General features: G+C 42.6%; 1 protein-coding gene across 2 annotated transcripts; it reads right to left on the bottom strand.

Annotated features, from left to right (window-relative positions):
• Window positions 1-1,773: 1,773 nt before the first annotated feature.
• LOC139263899 (anterior gradient protein 3-like) lies at window positions 1,774-23,606 on the bottom strand. Of its 2 annotated transcripts, none has more exons than XM_070879967.1 (7): window positions 23,281-23,606; window positions 20,896-20,959; window positions 19,333-19,385; window positions 16,773-16,849; window positions 15,098-15,215; window positions 10,500-10,583; window positions 1,774-2,035 (listed from the first exon to the last, which is right to left on the bottom strand). In XM_070879967.1, the coding sequence occupies exons 1-7, from the start codon at window positions 23,378-23,380 to the stop codon at window positions 1,986-1,988; spliced, it is 546 nt and encodes a 181-aa protein (XP_070736068.1). In that variant the 5' UTR covers window positions 23,381-23,606; the 3' UTR covers window positions 1,774-1,985. The 2 variants fall into 2 exon arrangements, with proteins under 2 accessions (XP_070736068.1, XP_070736070.1); XM_070879969.1 differs by lacking the exon at window positions 15,098-15,215 and adding an exon at window positions 15,004-15,067.
• Window positions 23,607-24,249: the final 643 nt, after the last annotated feature.

Here is a 24,249-nt window from a genome sequence, read left to right as displayed (position 1 = left end):
AAGAAATTACCCACTTAGCGGAGCATATCCAAAAGGAGGTAGAAAAACTTAAGCAACCCCCATCATTCACTTTGTGGCGTGGAGCCACTGAATGGCTAGGTTCAATAGGAACTTCATTGGTGGAAGGTTTAATTCTATTTGTTGTAATTATTTTACTTTTATATTGTTTATGTTGATTAAATGTTGTTGCAACCAGGCGGCTGTAGCTGCTGTCCCGCAGGTGAGACACCTCATAGAAACGTTTAAAATTCTGACGGGTTTAGACAGGTTAGATGCAGAAAGAATGTTCCCAATGTTGGGGAAGTCCAGAACCAGGGGTCACAGTCTGAGGATAAGGGGTAAGCCATTTAGGACCGAGATGAGGAGAAACTTCTTCACCCAGAGAGTGGTGAACCTGTGGAATTCTCTACCACAGAAAGTAGTTGAGGCCAATTCACTAAATATATTCAAAAGGGAGTTAGATGAAGTCCTTACTACTCGGGGGATCAAGGGTTATGGCGAGAAAGCAGGAAGGGGGTACTGAAGTTTCATGTTCAGCCATGAACTCATTGAATGGCGGTGCAGGCTAGAAGGGCTGAATGGCCTGCTCCTGCACCTATTTTCTATGTTTCTATGTTTCTATGTCCCAGCAGACCGTCTGTACGTGGCACAGGGGTATGTTGTGCTTAAGGGAAGGTTGTTTACTGGTTGAATTAAGATATTGATTTGGATTAAATTGGAATAAGGTTAATTAACCTACTGAAACCGGACTTCCATTGTGGCCATGATGGAATTCAGGTTGGTGTAAATTTGTGTGGAAGCTACTAGTCCGGATATGTGGCGAAACACATCAACAAATTTTAGAAGGAAACTCTATTAACATGTATGAAATTATTTTGTAGAATGTTTAACCAGTGATACCTGATGTTTTATGATTCAGTTTGTGAAAGAATCAAAAGGGGATTGATAGAGAATTCAAACAAGCAGTCTGTGAGAAAACACAGACCTCCCAGTCAGAGCTGCTACATGAGTGGGAGCACGTTGCATTAAGTCATCAATCAACTTGACATTTCAGGACCTTTGGCAGTGAGCAAATTAGGGGTTAACAGTATATCAATTGAGCCAATGAGGTCAAAGAAGGCGAGTTCTTTTCTGTAAATTGAGCCAGGTATAAAAACAGCCATGTTTTGCCATGTGTCTCAGAAGGACAAAGGCCTGGCTTAAAGCCAACAGCTTGTTGTAGCTGCCAGAATAAAAGTTATGTTAAACCTACAACTGGAGTTCGCATTTCATTGAAAATTAAGAGATCTAACACCCATGTAAACAAGGTTTCTGCCACACCTCCAACGAGGTTATTACAGCAGAGCGAGAGCAGCTCTGAGGAAATTCCCAGCCATGGTTCCAGGAGATTTTTCATCCTCTTTCCTGGCTTTGCTTTAAAAAAATGACCAACAAACATTTGGTAATTCCATAAGACAAGAAAAAGACAGATGTTTCATCAAACTTTTATTTTTTTATTGATAATTCTAACTAGAAATTTTCAGGCAATATATCGGACGTATAGAGAGACACATACAAAACTCACAGTACAAGCACTTAAATTGCTATAAAGTAACCCACTATTTAGTAAAAATGTTTGGTCATAATCATTGCAAAATGAGCATGAAGTTTGGTTTACTTACAATATTAAATAAATAAAGTGCAGTCGGAACATAATAATTAATTTCATTGGAAAAAGGAGAACATTTTCAGTATCTTATTATTATAGATGAAAAAGTAATCAAAATTGCTCAATGTGATTATTCAAAAATATGTATTTATTAATCCACTATGCAATTGAGCATTCATTAAATCAAGAAAATATTAAGGTTTAGAAATTTCTTGCATGTTGATTTTTGGGCATTAAAGGACATGAATAAAGTAATTCAATGGAATCTGTAAAGGCAAAGAAATAAAATCCCAGTTCCACTCCCGCAAGTAAAAACAAGTAGCATTGCTGTACTTTGTTATAGCTCAGCTGGCAATAAGCGTTTTGCTTTTTTCATGTTCTCAATCACTGGAAAAATAAAAAATGGTTAAATAAGCAATTTTTGTCACTTCAATCATATTACAGCAAAAAATGAAATATTTCTCCAGAACCGTACAAAATTGTGATGTGACAATTCAATTTTTCAGTATAGTGACAGATCAATAACGACAGCCATGTCCTCAATATTAATGCTGAAATGACCAAATTCCAAGATTTGCAGGTCTTTTTCCCCTTAAATGTGGCCCATAATTACAATTACAAAAATAATTTTCATGGGTCTGAAGTTTTGCGGTCTACATTCCCTTCTCACAATGACAAATGTGAGGGCTCAATTTTCCCCAATGTGTTATTTGGCGTACTGCAAGAGTTACACCCATTTTTTGGGGCCGCGACTACTCCAAAAAAAAATTAGCAAGTTTCCCCGTTCTATTTTTTGAATTTGGCGCGCGCAGCCTGTCCCTTAGTTTCGGGGGGTGGGGGGGGGGGGGCAGATGGAGCTTAATGTCTGCGCCAAAAAAATGATGCCCCACCTTCTGCACATGCGCGAAAAAAAAGGACGCTTTTGAGGTGATTACAATGGGCGCGCATGCCCAGTCTGCATTTGGCCATTTTTAAAGAGCCAGTTGTATGTGAGAACTTTAATTCTCATTGGAAAAATCGGAGCTGCAATACAATATGCAGCACGGCTCAAGGACCAAGAATTTCTTACAGGATGAAATGGAGGCACTAGTTGCTGTAATTGAGGCCAGATGGCACGAGCTGGACACCAGCAGAGGTCACATAAAAGTTTCAAGGAAAGAAATGAATAAACGCCGGAACCAAGTTGCTGAAGATTACTGTGCGATGGTGACCACCCTGAGGTCTGGAGGCTAGTGCAAAAAGAAGTGGCAGGACCTTGGTCAAGTAGTTAGTGTAAGTAATATTTTCATTTATTCAATGGAATTGCAATTGTAAATATGACCATCTGTATATGTCCCACCCAGCAGAAAGACACCCTCTCTAAAAAGTTATATTTTCATCTTTGCGGAGGAAGGTGGCACACAACAAAAGAGAGAGAACTCAAACAGGAGGAGACCTGGCAAATCTGCACCCACCGACACCCTTGGAAGAGAGGGTCGCTGCTTTGATGGATCCTGCCTGGAGACCAACCACCACTGCACAAGTTGGGCCCACACTCAAGGGAAAGGGTATGTCCTGCAAATTCCACAGTCTGGCTTTCCTAAATGTTAAGTACTGCATGGGCTAGCCATGCTTCGGTTCATGGGGATGTCTCTGTCAGCTACGCTTCGTTCGCTGAAATGTGCTATCATTCATCATGGTCCTTCAAATGAGCCTGCTGTCTGTGCTGTGAGCCTACTCATGCCACCCTGCCCCCTCCTCTGCTGCTAAACATTTGTCTGTTCTGTTTTTATTTTGCAGAACTTGAAGCCAAACCTGCTGATGCTGAAGCCGATGCAAAAGATTCAGACACGGACGAGTCTGAAGAGGAGAACATCTTCTAATCCCACCTTCCAGACCAAGAGCATGGAGGTGAGGGAGAGTGGGAGGGGGAGGGGATGGATGAATCCCCCACTGTTGTACTCACTCTGGAGGAGGTGCAGGTGCCACCCATTGAGGTGCCAGCCCCTTTCCTGAGTGGTACGTGTTGGTGGGACATTCCATGGTTTCCCACCATCCGAGGCTGCGGGTCCCAGTGGGGTGCAGCTAGGCACGCCTAGGGCCCCACCGTCCAAGGCTGCAGATCCCAGTGGGATGCAGTGAGGCACATCCAGAGCCCCACCGTCTGAGGCTGCAGGTCCCAGTGGGATGCAACGAGCCACACCCAGGGTGAGGAGGGGAAGGAGAGCTCGACAGCGCTCTCCTGAGGTGCAGAATCTAACAGATGTGGTTCAGATGATGGCATTTGTCCAGAGAGCACTGACCTTACACGATCACTCCTGGACGCCATAAGTGGGATGGGTGATGATGTATTGGGACTGTCGGGAACATGAGGGAGGGAATGTCGCAGGCAGATGATATAATGTTGATACACATGAGGGAGGGAGTGTCGCAGGTAGCTGATACGCTGTCAGTGAACATGATGGTGTGAATGTTGCAGGTAGTTGAAACACTGTCAGTGAACAAGAGGGAGGGGATGTTGCAGGTAGTTTTCACACTGTTGGTGAACATGAGGAAGGGAATGTCACAGGTAGCTAATACACTGTTGGTGAACATGAGGGAGGGAATGTTTGGAGGTAGTTAAGACACTGTCAGGGCACATGGGAGAAGGAATGTCGAAGTTAGCTACTGCAATAAGGGAACACGCCCAGACCCTGCGCCCATTGACAGAATCAACTGCCACTCTCACTCCAATCCCCAGACCAGCCTCTGAAGAGGCCCAAGCCAGGCCTTCCACATTACCGCCAGTCGCCCCCTTGACCCCCCTTCAAGAAGTGCGCATTACCTGAGATGTTCAAAAGAATAAGCTTGGCACCAACCCGAGAAACACTGTGCCACCGCCTGTGGGCAGGGATGGAGTCAGCAAGACCAAGCGCAGCGGCGTTCTTAGAATAAGGTGGAGGAGAGATGGGTGCAGCCTCTCTTTGCTTCTGTTGTTGTTATTATTGTTGTTACTGTTGTAACTGTTCTCAAATTCAAAGTTTTTTGTAAGTTATGTAAATTTACAAGTTTAGAAGTTTGTAAGTGATCTTAAAGTGTGTAACTGATCTTAACTGAAAATGTTAATGTTTGTTACAGAATATTTTTATTAAAGTTAAATGAAGTACAAACAAGTGTTTGTTAAACTTTTGAACAAAATATATTTTAAATTATAACTGAATCATTTCCATTATTTGTTCCATTAACACAACACAACGTTATGGAACAGGTCCAAACAGTAAACTATGGTCATAGAAACATAGAAAACAGGTGCAGGAGTAGGCCAATCGGCCCTTCGAGCCTGCACCACCATTCAATAAGATCATGGCTGATTGTTCCCCTCAGTACCCCTTTCCTGCTTTCTCTCCATACCCCTTTAGCCATAAGGGCCATATCTAACTCCCTCTTGAATATTTCCAATGAACTGGCATCAACAACTCTCTGCGGTAGGGAATTCCACAGGTTAACAACTCTCTGAGTGAAGAAGTTTCTCATCTCAGTCCTAAATGGCTTAGCCCTTATCCTTAGACTATGTCCCCTGGTTCTGGACTTCCTCAACATTGGGAACATTCTGCCTGCATCTAACCTGTCCAGTCCCGTCACAATTTTATATGTTTCTATGAGATCACCTCTCATCTTTCTAAACTCCAGTGAATACAGGCCCTGTCGATCCAGTCTTTCCTCATATGTCAGTCCTGCCATCCCGGGAATCAGTCTGGTGAACCTTCGCTGCACTCCCTCAATAGCACGAATGTCCTTCCTCAGATTAGGAGACCAAAACTAAACACAATATTCCAGGTGAGGCCTCACCAAGGTCCTGTACAACTGCAGTAAGACCTCCCTGCTCCTATACTCAAATCCCCTAGCTATGAAAGCCAACATACCATTTGCCTGCTTCACCGTTTGCTGTACCTGTATGCCAACTTTCAATGACTGACAAATCATGACACCCAGGTCTCGTTGCACCTCCCCTTTTCTTAATCTGCCGCCATTCAGATAATTGGAATAGTTGCCGCTGAGCCTTCAGGCAACAAAGCATTCACGGATAAGCTGCTGGCGCAAGCCTCTAGCAATCATTAAAGGGGCATGATGGCCCGCCCTCCTCCGCCGTCGTGCTCCGGGTTCAGGTCGCTGCATAGCTTCCTCCTCCTCCTCTTCCTCATCATCTGCATCTTCCTCCTCATCATCAGCCACTTTCATCTCAGGTGGATCTTCTACTACCAGCTGCTGCTGCCTCATGATGGCTAAGTTATGCAGCATGCAGCACACAACAGTGAACTGACCGACAATCTCAGGGAAGTATTGCAAGTCGCCTCTGGAATGGTCCAGGCATCGGAAACGCTGCTTCAAGATGCCAATCGTCCTCTCTGTTATGCTACGCATTGCAATATGCCACATGTTGTATTCCCGGTCAGTTTCTGTCCGGGTTACGCGTAGGGGCATCATGCGCCAGGTGGCGAGGCCGTACCCTTTGTCTCCCAATAGCCAGCTCTGCCCTTCTGGCTGCTGTTGAAACATGGCAAATATAGTGCTCTCGCATAGGATGAACGCATCATGGGTGCTCCCAGGATATTTTGCATCAACTGCCATGATGCGATGCATGTCGGCACACACGAGCTGCACATTAACGGAGTGGAAGCCTTTTCTGTTCCTGTACATCTCGGAATCCTCCAAAGGTGCTCGCAAGTCGATGTGGGTACAATCAATGTAGCCCTGTACCTTTGGGAAGCCAGCAATCCTGGAGAAGCCCACAGCCCTTTCACGCATTGCCTGGGCGGTCATGGGGAAATTTATGTCATCATTCCCCCGGGCATATAGTGCAACAGTCACCTGCTGAATGCAGATATGTGTTGCATGTTGAGAAATGGCGCAAGCATCCCCAGTTGTGGCCTGGAATGATCCAGATGCATAGAATGAAAGTGCAGCTATAACCTTCACTTCAACTGACAAAGCAGTCCTCCTCACGCTTCTAGGGTGCAGGTCTGCTTTTACTAACTCACAGATCTCGGTTACAACTTCTTTGCGGAAACACAGCCTTCTCACACAATCTGCATCACTCAGGTGCCGGTATGAATGCCTACCTCGATATACTTGATGTGGGTAAGGCCTCCTGCCCATCATCCTACGTGCTCTGACGTTCCTCATGCTATGACATCAAATCAATCGTCTCCTCCGAAGCACCATCATGCAGAAGGCTTGCACGAGGTATGGCATTGTCAGTATAGCCCCAATGATTAAATTGTATCTTTGCAAGAAGCTCAAAATGGCAGGACAAGCCTCTTTGTTGTCTCTCTCCCCAAGGTCGATGCACTAGTATGGACCACACCCAGGTCTGGGCATGCACAATAGGCTTGCTTAGAATGTGACCCTCCCCCCTCCCCCCCCACCCCCCTCTTCCGGGTTTCATTTGATCCTGCTGCTGCATAGTGTAAGGGTTCTCATCCCTTCAGTTCAGTTTCCACACAACCCCACCCACCCCTCCGGCTTCTTTTGAAGCCGAGCCCCTGTGCCCGGGCGAGAGACCAATTCTGCTGGTCGACGCTCCAACCCTCGAGCCAGGTGAGGAGACGTTCGGTGGTGGCGTGGCATTTTGAAAAAAATCCAAAATTAAAGAATTATATTAGACTTCCTTTTTCTGCGTTTTAAATTTGAAAAAAATTAAACTTTATGATGCATATTTAATGTGTTTTTGACTCCCTCTAAAACTTCGCCGAGAAACAATAGCGTCTTTCTGCGCCAATTTTTTGATGTGCGTTGGTTTTTCTTAAGTGCTTTTTTGAGAGTGATCACATACGCCGTCCTGGGAGAAATGTAAGTTGGCCAAACTTGCATAAATGTGAAAAACTGTGCAGACATCAGGACGCCCCCATGACGCAATAAAAATCTAACCTAAAAAAATTGTAACTACTGAGTTACTCTGGCACACAATCTTTGGGGAAACTTGGATATTTTAATTTAGGCCAAATAAAGCGGCGCGCGCCAAAATTGAGCCCTTAGTTTGTTCAATAGTCATTTAACCTGCAGAGTCGAGCCTGTATGACGGGCTAGCTGGGAAAATTGGGATTATTCCCATGTACTTAGCAAAATAGACTGTGATAAAGTAAATTTGTTTCACTCACAAGGATCGAGATTACTGTATATGATGTTATCGTACGAATGTTTAATGCTCTCTTACCAAATTCCCTTTGTTACTTTAATAGAGATATTTATTATATAGATACATCATGAATTTGTTCTATCATTTTTATTGGTTAATTCCAACCGGAACATTTTCAGGGAATGTGTCTGATGGACTTAATAGGAATTAATTTCTGCGTTAAAGTAACGCAGAATGAATTTGGTAGGAGCGCATAAATGTTCAAACAATAATATCACTAATAGTAATGTCCCTACAGCATTTAAACATGGGCTCAGATTCACAAGCTCTTATGACTATGCAAATCTGACATTTTTGGCAGTTTATTTGAAAAACCCAGAAAGATTTTGCAAAGAAATTGCAAATAACTTTTTGCAGACAAATTGCAGAAAATGTTATGTTAGTAAATTGACAAAATTTTTTGAATTGAGGCAACAGGATTCAGGTTCTGAGAAATTCGGCACCTTAGCACCAGTTGATAAGCCTGGTTTCGGAAGAATAATTGTGGCCGCCTCTTTTCTGCCCACTTCCAGTGGGTCCCGTGGCTGCCGCCGTTTTGGGCACATCTGCAGGGCAGCTATTGCCTGCACTCGCTTGAGAAATGGTAATGAGGCAGATTGTGACGTCAATCAGTGTGCTACGCTGATGTGATGCACGACCTGCCATTTTCATCCTCTCCAAATTATGAACAGCTAAACATGTGTTCAGCAGCAGGAAGGACTACTCACCAGTGTTATTTAAAGGGATCAGCAACAACTTGCAGCTGATTTGCTTTTTGATTTGTACTAGCTATGTGTAAGTTAGTGCAACTGTTTGGAGCTTTGTACAATTATTTCAAGTTGATGAAGTGACAGGGAGCAGTGTTACAAGTGGAGAAGGCCTCGCTTCTGAATTCAAGGCTTCTGCTCACACCACTTATCTACAGTCAGGGGTCTCTATTTGCAGCCTCCTTTGTGCTCGAGTTATGACTAAGAGATAGAGCAGAGGCAGTGAAGAAGAGGATAAGCTACTCACAGGGGGAGGAGGAAGAGAGGCAGGGGGGCTCTCAGCAGGAGGCCTTACCCACCTAGGATCTTCAGGGAGCACTTCTCCTGCCTGAACCTAAGCCAGGAGCAGTGTATTAGGTGGTTCTTCTTCACTAAGGAGTTGGTCACAGAACTCTGCTACTTCTTAGCATCAGACTTGCAGCCTCAGAGCAAGGTAACGGCGGCTCTCCCAGTGGCCCTCAAGGGTCACCATGGCCCTCAATTTCTTCACCATTGAATCCTTCCAGTCTGCAGCAGGAGACATAGCTAACATCTTCCCAGTTCGCCATCCATCACTGCATCTGGATTCCAGGAGAAGCGACTTCATTGTCTTCTCTCTAAACAGAGGAGCAGAAGGAGCGTGCATGTGGCTTTGGCAGGATATCGGGCTTCCCTATGGTGCAGAGCGCCCTTGACTGCGTGGCTTTATGGGCATCATATATCAATCCTGAAATTGATATATGATGCCCACAACTGCAAAGACTACCACTCACTTAATGTGCAGTTGGTGTGTGACCACGCCCAGCACTTTATGTTTGTGAATGCCCGCTATTCTGGCAGCAGTCATGATGCCTTCATCCTGGGTGGCTGCTCGAAGAGAAGGACTATCCGCTCTACACCCTGTTGATGACTCTCCTCCTCAACCCCACCACTCGTGGCCAGCACTGACCACAGGAAGCTCATCGAGCAGACCATCAGGGTTCTAAAGCAATGGTTCCGGTGCCTTAACTCGGGAGGAGCCCACTAGTACACGCCGGAGCGGGTGTCCTATTTCGTGGTAGTCTACTGCATTCTCCACAACTTGGCCAGCATGAGGGTGCAGCCCTTGCCACCATGGGTTCTGCCACCACCTCAGGAGGAGGAGGAGGCAGGCAGCAGATCGCTTTTCAATATGGGCTTTCCGTGAGTGCCTCATCAGTATCCTGTTCCCCTGAATGAAACCACAGATCCCTGTTGCTCACCACTTCCCCATCATACTGTCCATCTGTCACAGAACATTCCTGCCTCCTCTTGGACACAAGCTGAACACATCCCTTTTTGGTGTGGAAGCAAGTCATCCTCGACACGAGGGATCGTCTAATATGAAGGAATGACATTTGAAGATGCATTCACTCACCTTGACCAGTCGTGTGAGGTCATTAAACTTCTTGCAGCACTAGATCCAGGTCCTGGGGGCTACACTCATGGCACTTATAGCTTTTGCTATTTCCTCTCAAAGCCTTCTGGCATGCTGCCTGGAAGGCTTACTGCCCCCCTGCGGATAAAGGGCCTGATTTTGTCTGTGCACCCCAGGACCAAGGCCTCCAATGCCGCATCAGGGAACCTCCTTGCCCTCTCTCTTCTCTGTTGGGACATGACCTCAAAGTGACATTGAGGTGCTTCTGTAACAAACCACCTTCCCTTTAAGTAGTGCAAAGAGCCTACGCCAAATTTTATCGGCCAGTAGACTGCACCCGATATTGATCCCATGTTGAGCGCTAAGCCAGCCAGCAGTACATTTAATGCTGAGATCACACGTTTAACACTGAGATCAGTGCTCCAATCATTATAATAAGCAGGCAGCATAAATTTTGCACCATTCTGAACGTGCGTGGGCACATCAGGCTTTGAGCTACCCACATCTGTTTTTAAACTTTAGCCAATTTCACCCCCGGTAATTTTGGAAATTCCCACCAAGGTGCGTAACACTTACAGAGCGGAATATCTTGGGGTTCGTATGCGTAGAGGTGGTTTGAGTAACGCCCTGCGATATCTGCTCTCACAGTAAAAGAAGGATCTGCAGGAAAGTAAAACATAGAGCAATGAAACCAAGCAGCCTTCTTAGTCCTGAATTTAATTTGGGCTGCTTTACTATGATACCTGTATTTGGTGCCACAAAAGCAGGAGATTAACATTGACTAAAAATTAAACAGCAAGAAATGTCCAAATATTGCTGATTTTTTGCTATGTGGGATACATTAAACAGGAAACAATGAACATTTCATAGAAATGACTCCCCATAAAATATTGCCGTTGGACAAAAACTTTGTGGTAAAATATATGTGCATTATTCCATTGGAGATAGCTCTTGTAAATATATGGTTGTATTGCCACTTTATTCATTTTTATTATTCTTTCTGGCTGTTTCTATTTATTACCACTAGTCTTCAGTGATTCTCCTGCTGGATTTCCAATTAGGTTCAATAAGAAACTGCATCAGAAAATGGGTTTGATGTCCAACAGGGAAACTGATGAAGACTCGAGGCACTAAGGCATAACAATTCCGCTGTGTTGCTTCAAATATATGCAGAGAATGCAGATCAGAAAATTGTGCACTCTCAGACCATGATTTCCCACCCATTAAATTTAATGGATGTAAGATCCCAGGCTGGGAATGCAACTTCCTGATATGTGCTCTCGGCATGTGCCAGGTGTAACACAGTGGAAATTTTACCCCATTGAAAAATTCTGGTAATAAATCATACATCACTGAAGATACAATGGAGGTGAAATTACTCTGTGCAACAGAGCTGACACATATGCTGAGTTAGTTAATGTGTAGTCATTTGGTACAGCAGCAGCAACGGAGCAATGAATGTTAATGAAAAATCCTTGCCTAATATTTTTTGGATTGTTAAGGGCTTTATTCATGTTTGCCTTCTAGTCCATACTACATTGGTAGCACTTATTATAAAAGGTAGTATTGAGCATGAGGGGAGAGTCGACAGAAGTCCAACATAGAGTAGAGCAGGAGACATTGCAAAGAGTAGTTCTATCTGCACATAACCATGGGTGCAATAGCAAGTCATGTTATGTTCTGTTCTTATGTTCAAGTCTCACTTCACTGGACATGTTGGAAGAAGAAAGGAATTTAGTCGTCAACAGAGCACAGCCAGAAATGTCTGAGGCCATAGAAGGAGAATAATCAGAATCGACTATGTTCACAGACAGCATGTCTACTACTGATGATAGAACTACCGTGATCTCACCTAAGACCAATCGATGAGAAATATAGCCTCACTAAGGAAACCATTATGAATTATGTCTCTCCTGCAACCAATAATCAAAATTGAAACTGTACTGGCATAGGCTCAAACCTAGGAAATGTCAGGGTACTTGGCAAGGACTAGCTCATTTCTGGTTCGTTGTCCAAGACACAGATACCCTGTTCCGATAGGTAAATCAACACCTGGCCCTAGTTTGAGAAGTAACTTATCACTTAGGGCCCAAAATGCCACATTGCCAGTTTTTTTTAGTCTTTATTATACTTGAACTGGGACACATGTTATTATACATACTTATAGTTCACTACAGATTATAAATGGCAGAAAATAGAACACACCGCAAAATGTGTTCTCATAATAAAATAAATAATAATAAACAACATGGAATGATATGAATCTTAGATATTGCCATTATAGAACTGGATGTGGTAGATTGCTCAGCATTAAATGATGAATCTACAAAAAAAATCAGACATTATCTTGATTGAGTTTATTGATGAGGTAACAGAAGAGTAACATGAGGGCAATGCGATTAATGTGGTGTACATGGACTTCCAAAAGGCATTTGATTAAATGGAACATAATAGGCTTGCCAGCAAAGTTGAAGTCCATGGAATAAAAGGCACAGTGGCAGCATGGATACAAAATTGGATAAGTGACAGGAAACAGAATAATGGTGACCGGTTGTTTTTCAGACTGGAGGAGGGTACACAGTGGTGCTCCCCAGGAGTAGAAACATAGAAACATAGAAAATAGGTGCAGGAGTAGGCCATTCGGCCCTTCTAGCCTGCACCGCCATTCAATGAGTTCATGGCTGAACATTCAACTTCAGTACCCCATTCCTGCTTTCTTGCCATACCCCTTGATCCCCCTAGTAGTAAGGACCTCATCTAACTCCTTTTTGAATATATTTAGTGAATTGGCCTCAACAACTTTCTGTGGTAGAGAATTCCACAGGTTCACCACTCTCTGGGTGAAGAAGTTCCTCCGCATCTCGGCCCTAAATGGCTTACCCCTTATCCTTAGACTGTGACCTCTGGTTCTGGACTTCCCCAACATTGGGAACATTCTTCCTGCATCTAACCTGTCTAACCCCGTCAGAATTTTAAATGTTTCTATGAGGTCCCCTCTCATTCTTCTGAACTCCAGTGAATACAAGCCCAGTTGATCCAGTCTTTCTTGATAGGTCAGTCCCGCCATCCCGGGAATCAGTCTGGTGAACCTTCGCTGCACTCCCTCAATAGCAAGAATGTCCTTCCTCAGGTTAGGAGACCAAAACTGTACACAATACTCCAGGTGTGGCCTCACCAATGCCCTGTACAACTGTAGCAACACCTCCCTGCCTCTGTACTCAAATCCCCTTGCTATGAAGGCCAACATGCCATTTGCTTTCTTAACCGCCTGCTGCACCTGCATGCCAACCTTCAATGACTGATGTACCACGACACCCAGGTCTCTTTGCACCTCCCCTTTTCCTAATCTGTCACCATTCAGATAATAGTCTGTATCTCTGTTTTTACCACCAAAGTGGATAACCTCACATTTATCCACATTATACTTCATCTGCCATGCATTTGCCCACTCACCTAACCTATCCAAGTCGCTCTGCAGCCTCACAGCATCCTCCTCGCAGCTCACACTGCCACCCAACTTAGTGTCATCCGCAAATTTGGAGATATTACATTTAATCCCCTCATCTAAATCATTAATATACAGTGTAAACAGCTGGGGCCCCAGCACAGAACCTTGCGGTACCCCACTAGTCACTGTCTGCCATTCTGAAAAGTACCCATTTACTCCTACTCTTTGCTTCCTGTCTGACAACCAGTTCTCAATCCATGTCAGCACACTACCCCCAATCCCATGTGCTCTAACATTGCACATCAATCTCTTGTGTGGGATCTTGTCGAACGCCTTCTGAAAGTCCAAATATACCACATCAACTGGTTCTCCCTTGTCTACTCTACTGGAAACATCCTCAAAAAATTCCAGAAGATTTGTCAAGCATGATTTCCCTTTCACAAATCCATGCTGACTTGGACCTACCATGTCACCTCTTTCCAAATGCACTGCTATGACATCCTTAATAATTGATTCCATCATTTTACCCACTACCGATGTCAGGCTGACCGGTCTATAATTCCCTGTTTTCTCTCTCCCTCCTTTTTTAAAAAGTGGGGTTACATTGGCTACCCTCCACTCCATAGGAACTGATCCAGAGTCAATGGTTACTAGAACCACTGCTTTTCTTGATATATATTAATGATTTGGACTTGAGTATACTGGATATAATTTCAAAATTTGCAGATCAAAACTTGGAATAGTGAATAGTGAAGAAGGTAGTGATAAACTTCAAAAGGACAGGCTGATGAAATGGGCGGCACATGGCAGATGAAATTTAACGCAGAAAAGTGCAAAGTGATTCATTTTGGTAAAAAGAATGAGGAGAGGCAATATAAATTAGAGGGTACAATTCTAAAGTGGGTGCATGAAAGAGATCTGGGGGTATATGTGCACAAATTGTTGAAGGTGGCAGGGCAGGTGGAGAAAGAATTAAAAAAGCATACAGGATCCTAGGCATCATAAATAGAGGCAGGGAGTACAAAAGCAAGTAAGTTATGATGAACCTTTATAAAACACTTGTTGGACCTCAACTAGAGTATTGTGTCCAATTCTGGGCACCGCACTTTAGGAAGGATGTGAAGGCCTTAGAGAAGGTGCAGAAAATATTTCCAAGAATGGTTCCATGGATAAGGGATGTCAGTTGCATGGATAGACTGGAGAAGCTGGGGTTGTTCCTGGAGCAGAAAATGTTGAGAGGGGATTTGATAGAGGTGCTCAAAATCATGAGAGGTCTAGACAGAGTAAAGAGAGAGAGAAACTGTTCCCATTGGCGGAAGGGTCAAGAAACAGAGGACACAGATTTAAGGTGATTGGCAGAAGAACGAAAGGCAACACGAGGAAAAACTTTTTTACGCAATGAGTGGTTAGGCTCTGGAATTCACTGCCTGAAAGGGTGGTGGAGGCAGATTTAATTGTGGCTTTCAAAAGGGAATTGGATAAGTATCTGAATGAAAAAAAAAGGCAGTGTTACGGGGAAAGGGCGGGGGAGTGGGACTAGCTGAAATGCTCTTGCAGAGAGCCAGCACAGGCTTGATGGGCTGAATGGCCTTCTTTGCTGTAATGATTGTATGATTGTATGATTTTACTTACCTACAAATATTATACGGGGCACATATCTACCATCAATTGCAAGGTTTTTGTCAGTAGTTTCATGCTTGTAAAAAAAAAACAAAATGATGAATACCTGGAATGAAATCGTCACTGGTTGAGAACTGAACTGTATCAGAATGCATGCCACCTCCACTGAGATCCGGTGTACTTTCTACAGCTTGTGTACATACTATTGAACTGTCGACAGTTTCCTCAATGATGCAGGTGTGGAGAGGGGGGAAGAGAAATATAATACAATTCTTATCTTGAGGGAGGTGGATTAAGCAACTTTTTTTTATACTATTCTTATCATGAGGGCATACCCCCCTCTGCCCACCAAAATGTATTCCCATACATATGAATTAAAAAATTTTAGGGTGTAATGGTGCAAAAAAGTCTTCGGGCTGGATTTTCGGGCTTCTGCCGCCCCTACTAGCGGCCCGGAGTAAGCACTTCCGGGCAGGTGACCAGCTTCCAACGTCCTGCCGTGACTTTCGGGGTTGTATTTTCTGCCTTCTGCTGCCCCTGTCAGCGCCCTGGAGGAGCGGCAATGGTGGCGGTAAGCTCTCCTGGGCGAGCGGCCAGCTTCCAGCACCCCGCCGGGGCTTTCGGTGCCAGTTTCGACGGAGCGCGGAGCATTACCGCCCGGAAGAGGCGAGCTGGTGTACAACGCCCCTGGTGCGATACTGGCTTGAGTTTTGGCTGCCGCCCAACCCTTCTCGCTCCGTAGCGCGCCCAGCTGGGATTGCCTGTGAAAGCGATCGAGCTGTAGCGGCTGCAGTGAGATAAGTAATGTCGACCTCAGGTAAGTGTGATTGTTTTTTTATTTGTTTTTGTGATTTATTGTGGTTGATGGAGTTCTTTATTGGGGATATTTGTGGTGGGGTTTTTTTCGGGGTTTTTTTGCATGCCAGGCCTCTCTGAGTGGAGGGATTGGGGTGGGGGAGTGATTTAAAATTCACCCTTTGTAACAATTCAATCGCTCAATTGCATTAATGAAACTGGAAGATGAAAAAGCTGGACAAGTTTACATTATTTTAGAACTTCCCAATGAATCATGGGTCCACCTATGTTAAGCACGGCACCAAAGCAGAATCTCTCACATTATCTGACTTGGGCACCAAATTTGCAGCAGAAATTTACTTTGCAATATGTAAAGGATATGGATCGGGGTCAGGGGCACAGCCATGGAGTGGGTGGAGGTTCCAGTCCCCATAAGGTCTCCCAGGAACCTCTGGGTTATTAATAAATATTTCCCTCAAAAATTCTGCCCAGCAAATTCATAAATGCAGTTTCTATATCCACATATGAAGGGTAATTTTTAAATTTTACAACTTCGCACTTTCAGTGTGGAGCCTTGCCCCCAAAGATCACAACTTTAGGTGTGCACTCACAGCTGAGCAGCGAATATTTCCCCAGCAGAGTAAATATGTATGGCAAATGTCTTAGTTTTCATTTTATTGATTTATATATATTTTACATAATTTTTTACTTGCAACATTTACATAATCTGAATTACAACTGTTAATTGTCTGAAAGTCGCATACGAGTTCAACAAATTTTTACTTTAATCGGAACTATAGCCGCACCAGATATTGGGAATTTGAAATGCTCCCCCCAATTTTTGAACCATTAATTTTAATCGACGAAACATAGTTCGAAGTGTACATCTGAATTCCCAATATACACTCCATGTGTGCCAAACTGCAAGTCAGAAGTGCAAGTTTTTTAAATTTTCTCTTTTAATAAGTAAACAGAGCAATACTTACTATTAGATTTAACATAATGAAATCTTTGTCAGCCATAGCCTGGATTTCTTCATTTTCAGCAAAAACTTTCTTCAGTGCTGAAAAAGATTGATAATGTTACTTTTTGCCTGTTTTCTAGAAATAAGAAGAAAGAACTTGCATTCATACTTGTCTTTACACAGGATGTCCCAAAGTGCATTGCAGCCAATGAATTACTTTTGAATTGTAACCACTATTGTTGTGTTTAGCAAACATGGCAGCTAATTTGCACACAATTGGGTTGCACAAACAGGAACAAAATGAAAAAGCAATTTTGCTGGTCATGGATGTGGGACAAATATTGGCCAGGACACCTCCAATACTGTTCTTCAAATAGTGCTATGGGATTTTTTTACATACAGCTGAGAGGCAGATAGGGCCTTGGATTAATGTAGCATTTTTTTGAGCAGTACGTAAACATCTCTATATAATGTCTTGAATCCCTCCTATGTACTGTAGACCTGGTAAGTCTCCAACAATGGGAATTACAGTTCTGTAGCATGGTGGTCTCAAGAACAGATAATGAAGACAATTAGAAACCTCCGACTGATATAATAAAGTTAGATAATTGGAAGTTGTGCTAGTATGGGCAACCTCTCCCAAACACTTCCCTCCACATAAACTCTCTTGCAACATTCATAGCCATTCATTTAACTTCACACTCTGTCATCTCCTCTTCACTTTCAAGGTCTCCATCGCAGAAAATGTCATCTCTGACCACTTCCTTATATCCCCCACCGCTTACATTTACTTACCCTCTTTTAATCCCCCTTCTACATGCACCCAGAAAAAGCTCACCCTGAAGTTACTTACAAAAATATTCTCAAACCCCAAACTGCCTAGTCTTTGGCCCTCCATTCACCATGATACCTCTGCAGCAGTTGATTGACATGATCAATCTCTCACCTCTATCTGTGATGCCTTAATTCCCATTAGTGTTGTTCCCCCAGTGCAGGTCCCATTTTTGATTCCTCGAATCCAAATTTACCTGGTACACAAGTGGCATAATTCCAGAAAGTGGAGGATGTGAGTCGAGCTAACAGATCATTGGTATAGTCGAGTCTGGAGGCGAAAACATTTATGGATGAGAGTTTCAGTGGAAGATGGGCTGAGGTAGGGGTGGAGGTGGATAATGTAACAGAGGTGGAATTATGTCACTTGTGCACCTAGTAAGTTTGTACCCTTGAAAGAGGGTAAGTTAATGTAAATGGTGGGGGATATAAGGAAGTGGTCAGAGATGACCTTTTCTGTGATGGAGACCTTGGAAGTAAAGAGGCAATGAGAGATTATGAAGTTGAGGGGATGGCCATGAATGTAGGCAAGAGAGTTTATCTGGAGGGAAAGGTTTGGGAGACAGGAGGTTAGTGAATTCAGAGGAGAGAGGGCAAGGAATGCTGAGATGGACATGGAAATCACCAAAGGTGAGGCGGTGCTCAATGGAAAAGCTGAGGAAGAAAAGGAGGGAAGATATCTTGAGGAGAAACTCAGGATGGGGCTCATGGGGGTGATAGACAATGAGGATTTTAGAGAGGTGAGAGAGGCAGAATGGATTGAGCATTTTGGCACTTTTGCGTGCAGGCTTTTCTTTAGAAATGAAGGGTTTGATATTCGTGAGTTCCTGCGGGAAGTTCAGCTGGCTGGAACTTCCATCCGCTGCTTGAAAGTACTGTTAACTTTACCTGAAATCCTGGGGACAGATTCATTTTAATATTCAGGCAGGAGGTCAAGCCTGAAGCAGGAGGCACAACAGAGGCAACTTCCTCAATAAGGTGGCAAATGTTGGAGAGATCCCTGCCCCAACTGGGGCAACCTGAAGGCCAGGAAGGGCAAAAGAAAAAAGATTACAGATTTTTTGGAATGATTCTCTGGGAGCAAAGGGTCTAAAGCACCTTTCTTACTGCCAAATTGGGCCTCTCAGCAGGCCGAGGTCCAGGTAGGCGTGCTGGGAAGAATTTCCAAGTAACAAACCCCCCATGAGGGCAGAAAGTATGGATTTTAACAATATTTGTTGCTTTGGAACTGAGACACAATTCAACATTTTATCATAATCTAACATTTTTAACATTTGTAAGCAAATACATACTGGAGGTACAAATCTATGCCAGTAACCAGTGTGAACAGCTATTCTTGCCAGTTGATAAAGATGATCAAATAGTACCCCAGAATGCCAGTTCTCATTTGAGGGCGCCAACTGGTTAAAAACTACTGGCCATGAAATATCTCACAAGTTGTTAGTTATTTGCGCAAATGGTGACTCAAAAATGTTTTCCCCATTTGTTTTTCCAAGAAACAACAATGCAAGTAAGATTAATAAGGCACTGCAACACTCATTCTTAATCAAATCCAGGTTAACACTGTGTTGAATAAATGCAGGATGCATAATGACTAATATTTGTGAAGACTTGAAATAAATTCCATTTATAGCTGATCTAAAGATTAAAAGAAAACACAGCACCTGTATTATGTTGAATGTGTAGAAAATGAAATTAAATAATATTTCTGACTCTGAAGCAGGAAGAATTCCATAAAACAGATTATTTACCATCACAGTGCGGGCAGACTTCCAGATGATGGATGACCATTAATGGCTTGTTACTGAAACAATAAATAATGTGTAAATCAGAAGAGATTCTTCAGAAAATTATCATGTTTAAAGCATACAAAAGCAAAATACTGTGCATGCTGGAAATCTGAAATAAAAACAGAAAATACTGGAAATACTCAGCAGGTCAGACAGCATCTGTGGAGTGAGAAACAGAGTTAATGTTTCAGGTCGATGATCCTTCGTTAACTCTGTTTCTCTCTTCACAGATGCTGCCTGACCTGCTGAGTATTTCCAGCATTTTCTGTTTTTATTTCATGTTTAAAGCATGGTCCTTGTGCCTACTGCTATATCCTTACCCCATAAAAATGCTTCAGTGATTTTCCTCCCCGCTCCACCTGTGCTGTGAATTTTTTTTGGGGGAAACTCACATCCTTTTCCTGCCACGTGAATGATGGTGAGTTAGGGTGGGAGGAGGGTGGGGGTTTGGTTTCAGAAGGAGGGAGGGTTAGCTTGGTAGAAGAGATGATTTCCTTTTCCTGCCACCTAGTGACCACCAACAGACAAGGATACCTCTGCTAAAGAGACATTAGGGTCTGTTTCCTGAAGAGCTAGAGGCGCTCCATAGCCGAAAAGCATAAAAGTTCAGTGATATTTTAATTTAAAGTTTTATTTATGACTTAGTTGACTGAGGAACAGGAACCTTGGTGGTTTTGACCTTGACTTCTCAGAAACTCTGCCAGCCATCATATGGAATGCAACCCAGATTTCAGAAGGCATTGCTTAATGGGGTGAGGTGACATTCACTGCCAAAGTCTCCTCCTTCCACAGACTGAATCATGCCTTTAGCTGATCTCCTTTCTCTGGGTCCTAAACGCTGGGTCTTCCTTCACTGGATTGCAAATAGCAACATCTCAACTCAAGAATCTTTAAATCTGCCACAAAATGGCAGACATGGCACTTTCACCTGCTGCAGCAGAACTGGAGATTCCTCCCCCACCCCCTCCCTATTGTCTCATGATGATTGTCTACAGAGTGCACTTGTAGCAGCAGGAAACCATCATGAATATGTAATAAAGTTCCACTGAGAAACATTGGGCTGAATCTGGGGGGAATTACAGTTACCTGTGGAAGTGCACCAAGTAGTGCTAAATCTACCAGTTAGAAAAATCTAGGCCAAAGCGCTAAGATACAACTGCAGCGTCTCTTGTGATCGTGACATAAAGGTGGCGGTCTAGCTTAAGGATAAACTTGCAACTCTTGATGTAAAGCCCAAGCTCTGTCTTGGAGAAAGCTGAGAGAACAGTTACATCTCTGCAGTGCTTTAGTGGATAGATTGTACCACAACCAATCCAATCAGACTCAAGGTTTTCAACACTACTTTAACTATGATCAAGAGATTGCTTTTTTCTGCAACTTCCAAACAGTTCTATGAAACGCAATCCAAACCAGATACAAATTTCTAGCTAGTAAATTTATTCTATCTGTTGTAGTATTTATTAATTTTGAATCCTTCAATGTTACCATTTGTTGCAAAACGTTAATACTGATGAATTATCTTACCTTTGCGATGCTTTATTAAGTCCTTCGTCATAGGTTTGAACCCATGTTAAATCATCCCCCCAACCTAAAACAATAATACACATAACAATATTAGCATGCAAATATTTAATGATCAGTTTAATCTGGGCCATCATAAAAACGTATGTACTATTTAATTTCAGAGCAGTATAATTAATTCAGCCTCTAGTATTGGTCCAGATTATGCTGTAGTAGGGCATCTAACCATTTCTGTCGTTAGTTAGACATGCCCTTGCACATTTAGGCTTTTAAATATTTTGTGTGGCATGTTGCTTAAAGTGTGAGCTGATAACTTTGCAGCGAAGAAAATAGGGCATCTGGGACCTAAGTGAACAGGAAAAGCAACTGTGTATCTCCTTAATCAATCAGAGTAAAGGAATCTGAAATTAACAACTAGAGGACTGAGGATGAAATGTAAATTAGACTGGGTGAATTCAAAGTCAAATAAGGTGCAGAAAGAGAAATAAAGGGAGGGAAATACAGGTTGGCTTAAGAGATAGAGAAAAAGGAGACATAAAGGAAAAGTAAAAAAAGTTTTTAATTTGAAAATTGACATCTTTAAAATCTCAAACAACAATTAATATCTGAAGAAATTATACTCCACATTGTAATAGTTAATGTTCAGTGCCAGAGAGGTTAATTGGCAGTAATTAACACTTATTAGATCATTAAAAGGGAACTTGTGCTTGAACTGACAAGGCTTAACTTTTTGTGGCATATTTAATTCATATCAACCACACAAATACAGCAACTTCACATCATTCAATGCATTTCAATGGTGAGGCAGACAATGCAATGCTTTTTTTGCAAAACTAATGGCGGAATGGTGAAACTCGGACAGCAATTTTTGATATTCGCATTTGACTGCGCACCTTCCCCTCGCCTGAAGTTGCTGTACCATTTGCGCATAATTAACGGTTAGCGCCACTAGCTTCACCGTTATTTTGACGGCAATTGCTGGCCCAATATTAAATCAGGTACAGAAAGAGAAACAAAGTGAGGGAAAGAAAGATTGGATTAAGACAGGGAGGAGAAATGGGAAAAAAAAGTAAAAAATATATATATTTTCTAAAATCTCTAACAATTAAAACCTAAATGAATGAGACTCCACACTTGTAATAGTTAATGTCCAGCGCTAGAGATTGATCAGCAGTAATTAACACTCATCAAGCTGCATAGTTTTTTGTCACTTTTCACAACCATTTGAAGTCGACCACAACCCAAAGGGCACTGAGTCAGCAGTGGGAGTACAGAGTGAGTTGTCACTGTTACTAGTTTGTCACCTTTGGAGTTCATCAATATGCACAATGGACTGAACTACAAGCAACTATAACTAGAAATCTCAGTATTAAAACGACATAAACAATAGATTTGCTTTATTATGATTTCTCTATATTCAATACATGCATCGTCCAAATGGAAGCCAAATCATCCAAATACTTTAAAATCATCCAAATATTTTCAATTCAATTTCTGGTTGCTCCTATAAATAGGATATTGGCAGTCTTTGAGTGCTCAAGCTCATTTTAAAAGGGTGAGGAAAAGCTGTTAGTCAATAAATACAGTAATACATTTCAGATAACACGGAAAAGAAAAATGGTCAGTATGGTACTGCAAAAACTTAAAGAGGGAATACGTTCCAAAGATTTCTCATAAGTTCTTTTGTCGCTGTGCAAGTGAAGATTGCTATCTACTGTGCAATGTTCACTTCCTACGTCCAAGATGATATAATGACTAAAATGAGCATTGCCTGTTGAACAGCTTTCTCTCGCTGTTGTCTGGAAAAACATTTGAAATGTCAGGGTCTGAGGATGCAATTCGGACCCCGACACAATTTTAACCATCAAATGCTTGAATTGCACAGTCTGAGAGCCGCCAGCAAATGTTAGCAGCAAGCAGGATACGGTCAGAAAAAGCCCAGGAAAGCTTAAAACATATTTTTGTAAAGTTCCTCATGGGCTAGGAGGAGCAGGAGTGCTGGCCAGAGATATCTGCACATCAACCCCCCCTCCGCCCCGTCACCATCCCACCCATTGGCTATGATTGGCCACGTCCCCTCCCTCCTTACTGACCCTGCCAGGGTCCATTTCCCTAGGACCCTAGTGGCATTCTGCAGCCGCGTGCTTTCTGTTCCACCAACCTGCCCTGCGTCATTCCCGCTGGCTTCTGTCCGGAGTCAGTGAGGGGAGATTAAAATGAGGCTCTGATCTCCGACCCAAGCAAGATCATTTTCCTTCTGCAATAACAGATTGCTTTGCAGTTATGCAAAGTGCACTTTTTGAGTATAAATTTCAAGACCAACTTAGGAGAAATCCAAGAAAAGCAATATTTCAACTTTACAAAATCTGTTGAGTAAATATCACATACCTCTTGACAGTGTTTGAGTTGGCCTTTTTTTGATTGCCGTGGCTAGGTTGGATGTGACAGCAACCAGGAGCAAAAATGGAGGAACAAAAATCTGCAGCATTGTTGTATAGTAAACTGTAATTACACTCTCGATTGGAATTCAAACTGGAAGAACAAGTCAAACAAAGTTACTAGCACTAACTCTTCCTGCTTCAGTTCAGTATGGGAAGTACCTGTCTTATTCACTATTGTAGTGAGTCCCTGGGAGGAAAAAGCTTCTGAAGTGATGATTTATTTAAGTAAGGTGGATATGCAATCACCTCATCAAAAAGCAGTACCCATGGCAACCGTGTGACGTACAGCTGGAGCATAGCTCATCAAAACCTCATTCACTCGAGTAAGTTCTGATCATACTACTTTCGTTTAATATGTTTTGCAATGATGCAAAATGCAATTTTGTTGAAATATGGATGTCAAGATGAAGTAAAATTGGGAAAGGGAATACAGCCATTTTCATCAAACAGCTTTGACATTTTGTGTTAAGATTGTTTTCTAGCTGAGCACGAATCAGAGCTGGGTTTAGTTCACAGAAAGGAAACCTACCAATAAAAAACAGTATAGTCATTCTAAACTTCACGAAGATGACTGGGTGCAATCCTATTTGTACAGGATTAAAGCCAATCATTTTAAAAAATTCATTCTGTGGAACAAAGCAGTTTATTTTACCCACCACTGATGTTGGGTTTTAAATTGGAAATGCTCTATGTTGCTCCATGCAGTTTTGTTATTTCAGTATCTCTTCTATAAAATCTCCAAGAAGTTTCTGTTCATCAAATCAATATACATCATTACATTATGTACAATACTTTCAATATTTCTACTGTAAAAGTGATGATTGCAGGTGTTTTATATACTTGGCTAGCCAAATATTTAAAAACTAAAAGTATTTTTTTAATATCACAGAAAATTTCAAAGATTCAATCCATGTTT

Source organism: Pristiophorus japonicus, chromosome 5, assembly GCF_044704955.1.
Source record: "Pristiophorus japonicus isolate sPriJap1 chromosome 5, sPriJap1.hap1, whole genome shotgun sequence".
NCBI classification, from domain to species: Eukaryota; Metazoa; Chordata; class Chondrichthyes; family Pristiophoridae; genus Pristiophorus; species Pristiophorus japonicus.
This window is presented reverse-complemented; position numbering and strand designations above follow the sequence as displayed.

Excerpts from the sequence above, each read along its gene's own strand:
- LOC139263899 (XM_070879967.1), bottom strand. The coding sequence starts at position 23,380 with ATGCTGCAGATTTTTGTTCCTCCATTTTTGCTCCTGGTTGCTGTCACA. Across the intron at positions 16,850-19,332 it reads AGTCTGCCCGCACTGTGATG|CACTGAAGAAAGTTTTTGCT; the intron begins GTAAATAATCTG and ends AATCTTTTTCAG. Across the intron at positions 10,584-15,097 it reads CAGTGACGATTTCATTCCAG|ATCCTTCTTTTACTGTGAGA; the intron begins GTATTCATCATT and ends ACTTTCCTGCAG.